This window comes from Macaca nemestrina, chromosome 17 (genome assembly GCF_043159975.1).
Source record: "Macaca nemestrina isolate mMacNem1 chromosome 17, mMacNem.hap1, whole genome shotgun sequence".
Lineage (NCBI taxonomy): Eukaryota > Metazoa > Chordata > Mammalia > Primates > Cercopithecidae > Macaca > Macaca nemestrina.
The window spans coordinates 12,094,423-12,109,181 of NC_092141.1; the positions used below are offsets into that span (position 1 = coordinate 12,094,423).

The 14,759-nt window shown below is 43.5% G+C and overlaps 1 protein-coding gene across 4 annotated transcripts in view; it reads left to right on the forward strand.

Moving 5' to 3' along the window:
• Positions 1–14,759, forward strand: part of LOC105473558 (dynein axonemal heavy chain 9) — a 377,165-nt gene that overhangs the window by 291,950 nt on the left and 70,456 nt on the right. For 3 of the 4 annotated variants that reach the window (XM_071082354.1, XM_011727370.3, XM_024790236.2), the window contains 3 exons: positions 723–863; positions 5,391–5,561; positions 7,914–8,036. In XM_071082354.1, coding sequence (XP_070938455.1) covers positions 723–863; positions 5,391–5,561; positions 7,914–8,036 — 435 coding nt within the window. Of the gene's footprint in view, positions 1–722; positions 864–5,390; positions 5,562–7,913; positions 8,037–8,766; positions 10,237–14,759 lie in introns of those variants that run through there. The other variant, XM_011727373.3, reaches the window with a different exon arrangement.

Below are 14,759 nucleotides of genomic sequence, written 5' to 3' on the forward strand. Positions count from 1 at the left end.
GCACTTTGGGAAGCCAAGGCGGGTGGATCACCTGAGGTCGGGAGTTTGAGACCAGTCTGGCCGACAATGGTGAAACCTCTTCTCTACTAAAAATACAAAAATTAGTCAGGAGTGGTGGCAGGCGCCTGTAATCCCAGCTACTGGGCAGGTTGAGGCAGGAGAATCGCTTGAACCCGGGAGACGGAGATTGCAGTGAACCAAGATTATGCCATTGGACTCCAGCCTGGGGGACAAGAGCGAGACTTCGTCTCAAACAAACAAAAAAAAGTAATTTTCTGAAAATAGAATATTCCATTGAAAGATGTCTTTGTGAAATTACATATGAACTATTTCATAAAAATTAAGGAAAAAGAAGACTGTACTGGATTTCTACTGCTTGGTGTTCTCATTCATTTTTGAGTCATACTTTTTTTTTTTTTTTTGCATTTCCATGAAATCTTTCTTATTAGAGATGGAGTGTGGCAGCTTTCGTGGCTTACACTTCCCAACTGAAAGAGCTGACACCTCACCCTCCAAAAGCACTAGAAGTTTACCATCTCCTTTCTCATCCCAGTTCTAGGAAGGAATACCATAGTAGCTTTTCAACTTTCTACCCATCATCCCCATCCCTGTTCCCTGCATCCCCTAAGCAGACACATGTCTACTCACACAGAGGGGCCATGCTGATTCTCAGAAAGCCCTGGTTGGTTGGAACAGTGTGTGGTTGTTTATTTTTCTAACAGGTCCAAGAGGCCAAGGTGACCGAAGTGAAAATCAACGAGGCCCGAGAGCACTACCGGCCAGCAGCTGCCAGGGCCTCACTGCTCTACTTCATCATGAACGACCTCAGCAAGATCCATCCAATGTACCAGTTTTCTCTCAAGGTGACTTATACCTGGAGTTTCTTGCCTGGTTATAATAAAGCAGTGTCATATTGCCAATGCAGCTCTCTGTGAGAGCTTATCCATGTCAAATCATTAGCTATGGCAGGTCTGTAAGATCAAAGCCAGGAGAGCAGCTATGATACCTTCAGACATCTCTTACCATCCTCATCTCTTTAATTGGGTCTTACATGACTCATGGGTAATTTTGACTAGAACAGAACAGGACACCACAGCAAGTCTTGGCTCATTCTTTCAGTAGGCACACATGATATGGTGGGTACTATGCTTACTGAATGTATGGAAGATGATACCGAAGAAATATGAGAAGTGATCCCTGTCCCCAAATAACTTAAAATATAATAGACAATCAAATGTGTCACTTGTATTGATTAAAGTCCAAAGCAGGCAATAATAATACACCAACTTTAAATTAGTTTTCTTATGACCCTAATATCCCCAAAGCTCCTGCCTTATGATTGTTGAAATATTCCTAAAACCAAAGATGTTAGCAAATTGTAAAAGCTGACTAAACTTATCTTACTCATGAAAAAATAAAGACCTATAAATTTTTAGTGCATCTCTGAAAGTACATCTTTCTCCCCTAGGGCATTCACCAAAAGACCACAGTTGAAGAGGCATTAGGAGGTAGTGAAGCATTTCTAAACCTCTTTGGTTTGACCCAAGAAAGAAGACAAGCATACATATATACACAGAGAAAGAGGAGAGACCATATGTATATAGACACATGGAGATTTCACATACACGCAGTCACACACACACACACACACAGAGAGAGAGAGAAAGAGAGAGAGAGAGAGAGAGCGCACACCCTTCAGATCTGTGAAGTGTTTTCAGCTAAACCACCATGTGGAGACCAAGATGGCGGGGATGGTGACGCGCAGATGAGAAATCAGAGGGCCTCCAGTTCCTGGGGCTCATTTGGTTGAAGATGGCATTTAATCATTTCCCAATCTTTTTCTTTTAACTCAGAGTCTCTGCAGATCGGATGAACTGTGTTTATAATATTTTATGTTTTTAAAAGAAACCCAATACTTGGCCTCATATTTCGTTTAAGGCGACACAGGAAAGAATTATAAAATCTTTTAAAACAGCATAAAAGTTGGCATGATAAGCCTAATAACCGTAGGATCACCTCCCTAGTTCCAAGAGTAGTTGAAATTGACTATAGGTATCCATCAGAAGCCTACCACAGTGACTCTTTCTGAAAACAAGAAATTAGATGAGGCCCATGACAATCTGTGTTCAAAAGCATGTTGTAAGATATTTGGCAGCAACAGTGTCCGGATATAGGAAGTTCTGAAGCTCCATTTTTAAAGTTGGGGAGTTGGAGTTTGGGTCACCGTACCAATATTAAGAATTGCAAAAACAGCTGTTCATTGACCAACCTGATCATTAAAAGCAAGTTTAACTGCTTTATGATAAGTAGCTGAAGTAAGGGTGTTCAAAACCATCGAAACCACAATGCATTTAGAAGCCTTCTCTGATTTGAAGGAAAATGGACCACTGTAGTTTCCATGGTCTTGGCTTTTGTCTGGGGTTAGATTTTGCGGTTCCCCTTCCTGGCAAAGAAAGAAGAGGTTCTCTTAGAATATGGAAACCCCAGATAGGCCAACGTGGCAGGAACTGTTCATCCCAGCTTTCAAAAGTCTTTTGAGCAGGAATATATTAAAATGTGTGTGTGTGTGTGTGTGTGTGTGTGTGTGTGTGTGTTTACACATGCAAAAACTCTTCAAGAGCCAGGTTTTGAACTTGGAAGTTTATAACATAGTTAAGATGGAACTTAAGTGGCAGTAAAGTAATTTTTCTTCAGGATTTAGCCAAAGGCAAGGCAAAGGTTAAAAAGACACATTCACAGGGTGCCTCAGAGGGAAAGACACCTCACTGGGGTCTCCTGCAGATTGATGGGAGGCCCAGCTCTCTGTATTGTGTGCATTCTGCAGAGAGACATGGCTGGGGGAACAACACTTCTCAAAATAGAAGAAGCTTGCATCAGATAGGCGGAGGCGAAAATAACACAGCATTGGTCTCAAATCGGAAGCCCAACAGCCTATTGTCCTGTTTTCTTTGGTCCTTGGAGGACTTTTCAAGTACTTTAATTGGTTGCCAGCATTGAAAAATGAGGAGAAGTTATGTAAGTTCCAAATTATGGCTTCTCGTGAAGGTTTGGAAGATTGACAACGCTGAGCTCACATCCCACGTGGCGTGATTTTGCTGGAGCCAAGGGATGCTGTCCCCCCTAGACTGGCATGTGCCTCCAGTGTTGCCACAGTCCTTGTGCCTCCCTGTTTGGTATTAGACACCTGGCCCCTGAAGGCATTGAGTTTGATACCCTCGGTCTAGAGCGTTGCTCATACTTTGCCTAAGTTCTTTTAGGCATTGGCAGGACACAGTCATCCATCCAACAAATATTATTTTAGTGCTCACTATATGTGAAGAGATGGGCTAGATTTGGGGACATGGAAGAGAGTGAGTAAGGCCCGGGTCCCACTATATGTGCTCATAACCTGGTAAAAAGATGAAAAATACCAAACATATGAGACAAAGGATAAAGGCCCTACAAAAAATTACGAAAGCTGCTGAATATATGTGAAGGTAGTTTGAGTCAATGATAAGACCCCGTTGGCAGGAGAAGGAACCTTCTGGAGAATGCTGTGGAAGTGGGATCAGGCCCAGCACCAGAGCTGTTCTGACACCAGAAGTAAGAAGAAGAAGCTTTTTGGGTTTTGTTTCTTGTTTTAGGACAGAAAAGAAAAAGAGAGCCAAAGTTAGTTTAATGTAAGGAAAATGCTAAATGTACCTAAGTTTTAAATTTTTTTTAATATCTTTTCCTGAATTGTGAATCACTTTGTTTAAACTTAAATAACTAGAGCTTCTTTACTGATTACTGCTATTTTGATAAAGAGAGAGCTTTAGGGAACAGCCATAGTAACTGCCAGGAGAAAGCTCTCCACTCTGTCTCTATGAAACTGTTCTGGAATCTTCCCAAACCGCTCTCTGTGGTGCTGGGGGGACATTATCAGCCTCTAATGAGCTATTCTTCCTATCTAAAAATCTGTCAAGCAAAGGTAACCATCACAATGGATTGGGTTGAACATGGGCAGAAGATTTTGCAAAGATCATTAAAACTAAATAAAGAAGAAAGGCTGCAAAGGCTTTGTTAACAAGAAACACCCTGGAACCATGGAATGGAGAGAGAAATTCACATTTTCCTACTTTGCAAATGAAGAGATATTGAGACTCAAATCTTATCTGGTTTCCATTAATGTTCAGATACTTGGTGGTGTTAGAAAGACTTAAGATTTTTTTTTTTCTTATCGAAGCCACAAAAGGAAAATAGAGAAAAGGCTGGAAATTTGCATAACCCCAAATTGAAAAGTTTCAATTTTATCTTCGCTTGTATTTTCTTCTGTTCTGTTTTTGTTGTTGTTGTTTTGTTTTGTTTTGTTTCTTAGGTTATTTTGAGACAGGGTCTCACTCTGTTGCCCAGGCTGGAGTGCAGTGGCACTAGCATAGCTCATTGCAGCCTCAAACTCCCGCTTCAGCTTCCCAAGTAGCTAGAACTACAGGTGTGTGCCACCATGCCTGGACAATTTAATTTTTTATAGAGACACGGCCTCGCCACCTTGCACAGGCTGGTTTTGAACTCCTGGCCTCAAGTGATCCTCTCAGCTCTACCTCCCAAAGTGCTGAGATTACAAGAATGAACCACTGCACCTGGCCTTGGCTTTTATTTTCTTTGTTTGTTCTATTCACATCACATTTAAAATGTAACATTCCAAATATTTACTTTTTTAAATAGTCAATATCTAAATTTAAAACAATGGAAAACTGATTAACATGATTTTTATATTAGATTATGCACATAATGTATAGTTCAGAAGATGTAACCAAAGCAGGCTATGCGCCCCACATTGCAGGAAGGGTCCATGAGAAAGGAGGCTGCCTGCAAGGACTCTCGTCTTATCACTGCAGAGGCATATATGCTTATAGCTATGTGATAATTCACATGAGCAAACTAAGAAAAGATAATAGCATGTTTTCTTGTTACCATTGTCCTTCTTGGCAGGATATTTTGGGAAGGCATTTCTTTGTTTTTTTGTTTTGTTTTTCTTTTTGAGACAGAGTCACTCTGTCGCCCAGCCTGGACTGCAGTGGCACCACCTGGGCTCGCTGCAAACTCCACCTCCCAGGTTCAAGCGATTCTCCCACCTCAGCCTCCCGAGTAGCTAGAATTACAGGCATGCACCACCATACCTGCTAATTTTTGTGCTTTTAGTAGAAACAGCGTTTCACCGTGTTGGCCAGGCTGGTCTCAAATTCCTGACCTCAGGTGATCCACCCACCTTGGCCTCCCAAAGCACTGTGATTACAGGCATGAGCCACCATGCCTGGCCTTGGGAAAAAATTTCTATGGGCTGGAAAACGATCACATTCTTCTCAGGTAAGACCACCAATATATAGTAAGAGGGCTGTGTACCTTACCAGTTTCCTGCTTTCTGTCCCCAGGCCTTCAGTATTGTCTTCCAGAAGGCTGTGGAGAGGGCTGCTCCTGACGAGAACCTCAGAGAGCGGGTGGCCAGCCTAATAGACAGCATAACCTTCTCTGTGTACCAGTACACCACTCGCGGGCTCTTCGAGCGTGATAAGCTGACCTACCTTGCCCAGCTAACCTTTCAGGTAAAAATGGATTGAAGAAGTTTCCAGAAAACAGGTTATTTTTAGTGCCCAGACAGCAGGTGTTAAGAAACTTTCTTCTTTAAACATCACTTCCCACAGCATGTCCAGACTGTCTTTGGATAGAGGCATCACACAAGAAGGTCCAATATGGTGTATGCATCTGCCCCAACCATTTCCCACTTGTGGCAGACATACTTAATCCATCATTGTACTTTTTCTTGCTGATCCTGGATGATCTAAGATCTTCCTCAGCACAGCCCTCCAGCAGCCACTACCAATCAATCAAAACGGGCGCTGAAGATGAAACTAGATGAAACCATACCAATAACTAGATGCTTTTTGAAATGCTGTAAGAAACTTGGTAGAGTATCCATCATTGTTTATTTACCTTTAGATTGCAAGTTTACTGATGCAGCCATCCCCTGTGATAAGAAATTGCGCAGGTCTTTCCACAACTGTAGCAGCCTTGGCCTTAGAAAGTTTTTAGTAACGTTGATTCTCAGGGGTTTGGGAAGCAGGGATTTCCGATGTTGCTGCATCTTTAAGAAGAAACCTTTGTCTTCTAGTTATTCTCAACATCAAAAAACCGTGAAAATTTACTTCCTTCTTCTTCTTCTTTTTGTTTTTTTTGAGATGGAGTCTCATTCTGTTGTCTAGGCCGGAATGCAGTGGTGTGATCCTGGCTCACTGCAACCTCCACCTCCCCAGTTCAAGTGATTCTCCTGCCTCAGGCTCCCAAGTAGCTGGGATTACAGATGTGCACCACCATGCCAAGCTAATTATTATTATTATTATTATTATTATTTTCCTGTATTTTGAGTAGAGACGGAATTTCACCATGTTGGCCAGGCTCGTCTTGAACTCCTGACCTCAGGTGATCCACCCACCTCGGCCTCCCAAAGGGCTGGGATTACAGGTGTGAGCCATTGCATCCAGCCTCATTTACTTCCTTTTACATGTCCCTCTAATCATTTAGAATTTGAATTTTTTCCAATATGTAGCACAGACTAATTATCTCAAAGGTCCTTTCCAATTCCAAAAGTCAGATATCCCATCATCACTTGTGTGCTGACTCTGTTTGCACCTTTCAGGGTCTGCCTGAGTTCATGGGTAAGTGTTGCTGTGCCTCATCCCTCACCCCCTGTATTCCCCACTCCAGCCCAGCTGACAGCTTGGCCTTTGCAAAAAAAGAAATGTGGGCCCCACCTCTCAGTGTGAACCATGAGCTCAAACCAAGCCAAATCCTTTTCTCTCCCCTGTACACAGCTCACTAATTCCCATTTCAAGTCTCTGCTTTTTCCGTCTCCTACTCCATGGAACGTCTCCTCTTCTGTGAAAACACCCCATCTCTTAGCTTCTCCAAGACCCAATCCAAAACTACTTATAGGAAAGACACGTGCACACGTATGTTTATTGCAGCACTATTTACAATAACAAAGGCTTGGAACAACCCAAATGCCCATCAATGATAGACTGGATAAAGAAAAGGTGGCACATATACACCATGGAATACTATGCAGCCATGGAAAAGAATGAGTTCATGTCCTTTGCAGGGACATGGATGAAGCTGGAAACCATCATTCTCAGCAAACTAACACAGGAACAGAAAACCAAACACCACACGTTCTCACTCATAAGTGGGAGTTGAACAATGAGAACACATAGACACAGGGAGGGGGACAACACACACCGGGGCCTGTTGGGGGGTGGGAGGGAGAGCATTAGGACAAATACCTACTGCACAGTGGGCTTAAAACCTAGATGACGGGTTGACAGGTGCAGCAAACCACCATGGCACATGTATATCTATGTAACAAACCTGCACGTTCTGCACATGTATCCCAGAACTTAAAGTAAAAGAAAATAAACTACTTATAGAAAGTGTAGTCAAATTAGTTTCTTCCTGCCCTTCACTTGCTGATAACTCCTCTCTTCTGTAACTCCTTTAGCATTATGGATTCCTATCCGCATTTCTAGCTGCCATATATTCATACGTCACTTTGACATTCTCCTCAGACCATGTCATTTGTATGCGTCATCTGCTCAATTAGATTGCAGAAACATACTCCATGGCATTTATGATTGATATGTCATAAATGCTTATTAACCAAGATATAGTCACTCACCGCGTGCAGTTAAGTCACTCCGATGTTTGGGGTGAAAATAGATAGACACGGAAGTAATGTGTGTGAATATGCACTTCCTTCCACTCTACCCTCACTGAACAACCAAAATTGATGGGCAAACTCTAGTATTAGAGGCGGTAATAATTATACTGAGTAACAACCCCTAAGGTTTCTAGGACTCTGGCTACAAGCTAAAGAAATGCAGTGTCATTTCTCCACGTTGCAGATTCTCCTCATGAACCGAGAAGTCAATCCAGCGGAGTTGGATTTCCTGCTTCAATCTCCAGTGCAGACAGTCACCGCCAGCCCCGTGGAGTTCCTCTCACATCAGGCGTGGGGAGCTGTCAAGGTGAGTATTGACCCCTAGAAAAAAGCCGAGCTGTCATCTCTCAGAGTTTACCTCTGACACTGGTCCCCATGAAGTCAGCAGGGCTCTCTTTTGGAGTTCAAGCACGGAGCTGTGTTAAACATGGGCACATCCCGTTCCTTGTGTCCCCACAGCAAGCTCATCTTTCCTGGGCCTGCAAAGAAGCAGCAGGTGTATGCTGGTGTATGAGGGCTCTGCCTCCAGGGTGTGAGGAAACAGGAAGTTCCTGTGAGCTCCCCTGAGTCAGCTGAGCTGCTTTTCACCTACCAGGGCATAAGGCTGGAACATGGGCTCCTCGGTGAGTCCCTGGGGTTGATGTGGAGAGGCTGCCACAGCATTTCCATAAAACAGTAGGTGCCAGGGCTGTATTCAGGCATCTGAATCCTAACTCAGACTCAAAGCAGGAAAGCATTTCAGCCTGGGATGCTCAGCAATTAATAACAGCTCTTATACATTGAGTGCCTTGGAAATGCGTTACCTTATTTAATTCTCATATCCACCTGGGCAATAGGTATTATTTGTTCCCGTTTAACACAGGAGGAAACAGGTCCCACGCTTACCAGAAGCCCAGGACACAAATTTTGGTCTGCCTGATGGCAGAGCCTATTTTCATTCCATGTCATGCAGCTTAGTTTAGCTGCGATTCTATGAGTGCTGACAAGATCACAAACTCTGAGGTTCTTTCAGTAGGTACTATGCCTGCAATTCACAGATCCTGACACCATGCCTGGCAGGGAATGCTGGGTGAGGCAACACCAGCTCGCTCCGGAGTCCAAGCCTGCACTCCCTGTGGGCAGTTGAATGAGCACCCATGACAGGCGTCAGCGCCATGTGAGGAATAACATCTGCATAAGATGAATCTTGTTTATAATCTCCCGTGTTTATTGCATTTTATAGATGTTTAGCAGCACAAAGAAGTAGAACAGTAAAGTCTCATGATTGGCTTGCTTTCTCTTTTTTTTAATTAACATGGTTTATTTTGAGACAATGATTCATATGCAATTTTAAGAAATAATACAGAGATATCCCTTGTACCCAGTTTTCCACAATGGTAACATCTTGCAATACTGTAGTACAAGAACACATCTGGGAAATTGTCATTGATACAATCCAGAAAGTTCCGTCATTAAAAGGACCTCTCATGTTGGCCTTCTATAACCACAACAACATCTTCCCTTACCCAGTTCCCAATAGCTACCAACCATGAATCTGTTCTCCATTTGTATAATTTTCTGTCATCTCAAGGATGTTACATAAATGGAATTATACAGCATATAACCATGTGGGATTGGTGTGCTCATTTAGCATGATTCCCTCGATATCCATCCAAGTAGTTTTACTTTATAACTAAAACCTAGAACTTAATTATTTATATACCTGCTGTCCCCTTCAAGGGAGTCATCTCAGGAAATTCTAGGCTCATTCCATTAATGCAACCATTGCTCAAAGATAGTTTTCTAACTTCTTTTTCAGAGCCTGTATTGTTTTAACCAACTTTAGGACTGTATCTAAATCAAGAGTTGCCTCGCTTTTTCTGCAAAAGGCCACTTAGTAAATGTCACCATCTTCCCATCGTCACATGGCTGTCTTCCCTCGCGAGTCTCTGTCTCTCTGCTTCTTATAAGGGCACCAGTTATATTGGATTAGGGCCCACACTAGTGGCTCCATCTTAACTTGATTACATCTACAAAGACCCTATTTCCAAATAAGTTCACATTCACAAGTCTGGGAGGTTAGTTCTTCAGTATATATTTTACTTTGGAGGGACACAGTTCACTCCATAGCAATTATGAGGGCCACTTAGACTTCGCAGGCCAGACTCTGTAGCAGCTACTCAACTCTGCCAAAGCCATACACAGTATGTAAATGAGTGGACATGGCTGAGTTCCAATAAAACTTTATTGACAAAAACAGGTGGTGGGCTGGATTGGGCCTGCAAGCTGTAGTTTGCCAATCTCTGATCTAAATAATAAAGTTGTAATTTGATTTTTATTTACTTTTATTTGTCATTCTGGGCCCAATCTGGTGAATGAGAAGGGAAATAATATCCTGGGGAAAAAATAAGGGGGAACTCCATTCGCAACAGAAACCCAAATTACAAAGTTACGAAATGCTGGAGAATGATTACAATAAATGCCGAGAAGTGGAAACCATCCATTTTCCTGGGCTGCATAAGATACAAATGAATACACACACTTTACAGTAGCACTGTCCAAAAGAAATATAATGCAAACCACTTAAGTATTTTAAATTTTCTATAGCTGCATTAAAAAATGCTTTTAAAAATGAATAAAATTGACCAGGCATGATGGCTCACGTCTGTAGTCCCAGCACTTTGGGAGGCCAAGGTGGGCAGATCACCTGAGGTCAGGAGTTTAAGACCAGCCTGGCCAACATGGTGAAACCCTGTCTCTACTAAAAGTACAAAATTAGCCAGGTGTGGTGGCGCATGCTGTAATCCCAGCTACTTGGGAGGCTGAGGCTGCAGAATTGATTGAACCTGGGAGGCGGAGGTTGAAGTGAGCTATCGCGCCATTGCGCTTCAGCATGGGTGACAAGAGTGTAACTCAGTCTCAAAAAAAAAAAAAAAATGGATAAAATCAATTTTAGCAAGATATTTTCTTTAAGTCAATACTGCCAAAATATTATCTCAATATGCAGTTGTTATAAAATTATTACTGAGATATTTTGTATTTTTATACGAAGGCTTTGAAATCTGCTGAATATTTTTTAAACTCACAGCTCATCTCAATTCAGATGCCAAATTTTCATCCAAAACATTTCTATTGAGATTTCATAAAATTTAGAGTTAAAATGGTTGATTCATATACCCAAGTTGTTCCAACAATCTTTAGAAGTTTCCAATTAATAAAACAAGTCCTGTTTTCTACACTTGAATTGTAAGACCATTAAAATTAAATGCAATTAAAACTTCAGTCTCTCAGTCCCGCCCGCCACATTTCAAGTACTTGGGAGTCACTCGTGGTCAGTGGCTACCTTGTAGGACACTATGGCCCAGAGCTAGAGAACAATTTCTCGTGGTCTGATGCCTTTATGGAAAATAAGTTAGTTCTCTAAAGCAGTTCTGCATGAACCCCTCTGCAGAACTGGAGCAATGATGGAGATGAACTAATTAACACAGGCTCTGGAGTCAGACATCCCTGGATTCAAGTTCAAGTTTGTTCCTCTGAGCCTTGGTTTCCTCATCTGCAAAATGGTCATCGTAATACCTTCCTCACAAGGCTAGGTAACATACAGAGCAGGCCGGGCGCGGTGGCTCAAGCCTGTAATCCCAGCACTTTGGGAGGCCGCGACGGGCGGATCATGAGGTCAGGAGATCGAGACCATCCTGGCGAACATGGTGAAACCCCGTCTCTACTAAGAAATACAAAAAACTAGCCGGGCGAGGTGGCGGGCGCCTGTAGTCCCAGCTACTCGGGAGGCTGAGGCCGGAGAATGGCGTGAACCCGGGAGGCGGAGCTTGCAGTGAGCTGAGATCCGGCCACTGCACTCCAGCCTGGGCAAGAGAGGGAGACTACGTCTCAAAAAAAAAAGAAAAAAAAAGATACAGAGCAAATGCCAAACCAATGGAAGCTGATTGGTTATGGTTGCTGTATTTGTTTCCTAGAGGTGTTCTAACAAAGTACTACAAATGGTGTGGCTTAAAACAACAGAAATCTGTTCTCTCACAGTCGTGGAGGCTGAAAGCTGAAATTAAGGTGTCGGTGGGGCCACGCTCCCTCCAGAGGCTTTAGGGAAGGATGTTTCCTCGCCTCTTCCAGCTTCTGGTAGCCCCCGGTATCTTTTGCTTTGTGGCAGCATAACTCCAGGGTCTGCCTCCATGTTCACATCTTCACGTGGCCGTCTTCCCTCTGTGAGTCTCTGCCTTTCCGCCTCTTTTTTTTTTTTTTTTTTGAGACAGAGTCTTGCTCTGTCACCAGGCTGGAGTGCAGTGGTGAGATCTCGGCTCACTGCAACCTCCGCCTCCCGGGTTCAAGCGCTTCTCCTGCCTCAGCTTCCCAAGTAGCTGGGATTACAGGCGTGCGCCACCACACCCAGCTAATTTTTATATTTTTAAGAGAAATGGAGTTTCACCATGTTGGTCTTGATCTCTTGACATCATGATCCGCCTGCCTCGGCCTCCCAAAGTGCTGGGATTACAGGCATGAGCCACTGCACCTGGTCCTTTCCACTTCTTATAAGGCCACCAGTCCTATTCGATTAGGGTCCACACTAGTGACTTCATTGTGACTTGATTACATCTCCAAAGACCCTATTTCCAAATTTCCTCAATATATATTTTGGGGGGACACAATTCACCCCACAACAATTATGATGATTAATCGCCCAGCTATCTGGTATCTACGTGTTGTCGTTGATATGGATTGTACCACGTAGAATTTGTCCAAAGAAGGAAGAACTTTCAGGACCTGTGAGTTGTGCAGTTGGACCAAGTCCAGTTGCCGCCCTTTTTTTTTTTTTTTTTTTGAGAGGGAGTCTTGCTCTGTCGCCCAGGCTGGAGTGCAGTGGCCGGATCTCGGCTCACTGCAAGCTCCGCCTCCCAGGTTCACGCCATTCTCCTGCCTCAGCCTCCCGAGTAGCTGGGACTACAGGCGCCCGCCACCTCGCCCGGCTAGTTTTTTGTATTTTTTTAGTAGAGACAGGGTTTCACCGTGTTAGCCAGGATGGTCTCGATCTCCTGACCTCGTGATCTGCCCGTCTCGGCCTCCCAAAGTGCTGAGATTACAGGCTTAAGCCACCGTGCAGTTGCCGCTCTTTATATTACCCCACAAAGCCCTCTGCTGCAAAAGTTACAAGGAATAAATGATTCACAAGCACTCTTCAGTGCTTTCATTTTACAAAGCTCCACCCAAAACCTACGTACAATTTCGTTTCGTTCCTCTTTTAACAAAATGGATTGTTGGTTCGCCTTGCCTTGCTTCACTTTGCTTTTTTGTTTTGTTTTGTGGGCGAAGCTCATCTGGCTGTTCAAAGGCTTTTGCCAACTAGAGGAGCTTTATCTCTCGATATGAATTTGTTAGGAAGAGCAGCAAAGTCCAGACCCATCCAACTCAAGCACAGCACAGGATGTGAGCAGGTGAAACACAGTACATTATGTAGAACTCATTGCCAAAGCCTTTGATGAAGGCTCTTTTTAAGTGTTTGGCTGGGTTTTAGCCTAAAGAAACAAAAAAAGGATAATTGAATAGGACATGATTTAAAAAAAAAAAAAAATTTAAGCATTCTGTCTCATGAGGAAGACTAATTGCCTTGTTTCCCCAGAAGAACTAATAAGCAGGTAATGAATAAAATCTTTGTGATAAAATACTGCTTTTATTAATGTCCTTTGTAAGGGTTTTTTAGGTCCTATCAAATGCAGAACTTTCAGGTAATGGGCATGTTCTGTTGTTCATTAGAAAATCTCATCTGCGATGAAGGCCTTTGTTAGCCTTTGAAAAGGCCCCTCACTACCACTCTGGTTGCCAATTTAGCTCAGTTGTATTTTGCTACACAGTCCAAAGTAATTAGGTTAATTAGTCATTCCCATTTAGCTTATTAGAAGGCTAGAAATCCCTTTTCCTCATTTGGAAGATTAAATGTTGCAATTGTATTCAATCTAGAGCTTCAAGAAAGTGTGTTTCAGATCCAGCCCTGGCAGCTGGGAGCACTGATCACAGTGTAATTTGCCCAGTTTTGTGGAGACGCCAGAGGGGGTTGCAGGACTGCAGAAGGGTTAATAATGATGCAAACTGGGAAGAGGGGGTGAGTGGCTGCCTGGAAGAAGATGAAAGTTAGCTCTTCAGCACAGAGAGAAATAATTACAGCAGCTGCAGCTTTCTCAGCCTGTCAGGAGCCCTCCTGCTGGCCAGGCAGATGTCAAATCTTATTAACTGAGTATTTCCTAAGTGCCAGGCAGCACCCTGCTAGGTCTAAGGTGACAAAGAGGCCTACAAAAGTTCTTGCCCGCAGGGAGCTCACAGTCTTGTGGGAGTAACAGACAAGTAAACCAGCAGTTGCAATTCAATAGCCACATGAGCCCCCAAGGAAGGCAAAGGGAGAGCTTTGTAGCCTTCAAAGCACTTGTATCTACATTACAGTGTGAGATGTGGCAGACCGCATGACTTGGCCTCATTTTCCAAATGAAAAAAAACACTCACAAGGGTTTTAAAACAGGTTCCAAGTCCATTGGCTCAAAAGTGGTGGTGCTGGGGCCAGAACTCCAGTCCCCCGGTGCCTCCTGCTCTACTCCCTCCACACACCACTCCACGTGACTTACCCGTACCAATGAAGGATCACTCCCTGCTGTAAGCGATCAGGGTGAAACTGGGAAGCCACAGAGCCCATGTAAAGGAATATGTAAAGCTAGGACGTGTATTCATTGCCACGGGACAAAAGCCTCCACAAGCCCCGGTCACATGCCTCTGTCCTTCTCCAGCTGTTCCTATCAGTGGTAAGGCAAAAGACTTCTCTGCAGCAAACATGCTGCTTCCTATCAGGCCCTACACTCCCCTCCTCCTTGCTTTAGCTCTTCTTGATTCTTCCCCCCACCCAAAAAAAAATCCCTTTCCTTCTCTCTACCTCTATCTCTGCCCAGCAGAATTCTACATACCTACCAAGGCCTCCCTCATCTCCTTTCTCCCTAAGCTAGGACTGCAGGCTCCGTGAAAGGCTTGTGTTTTTTTGTTGCTGTTGTTTTTTCCTATT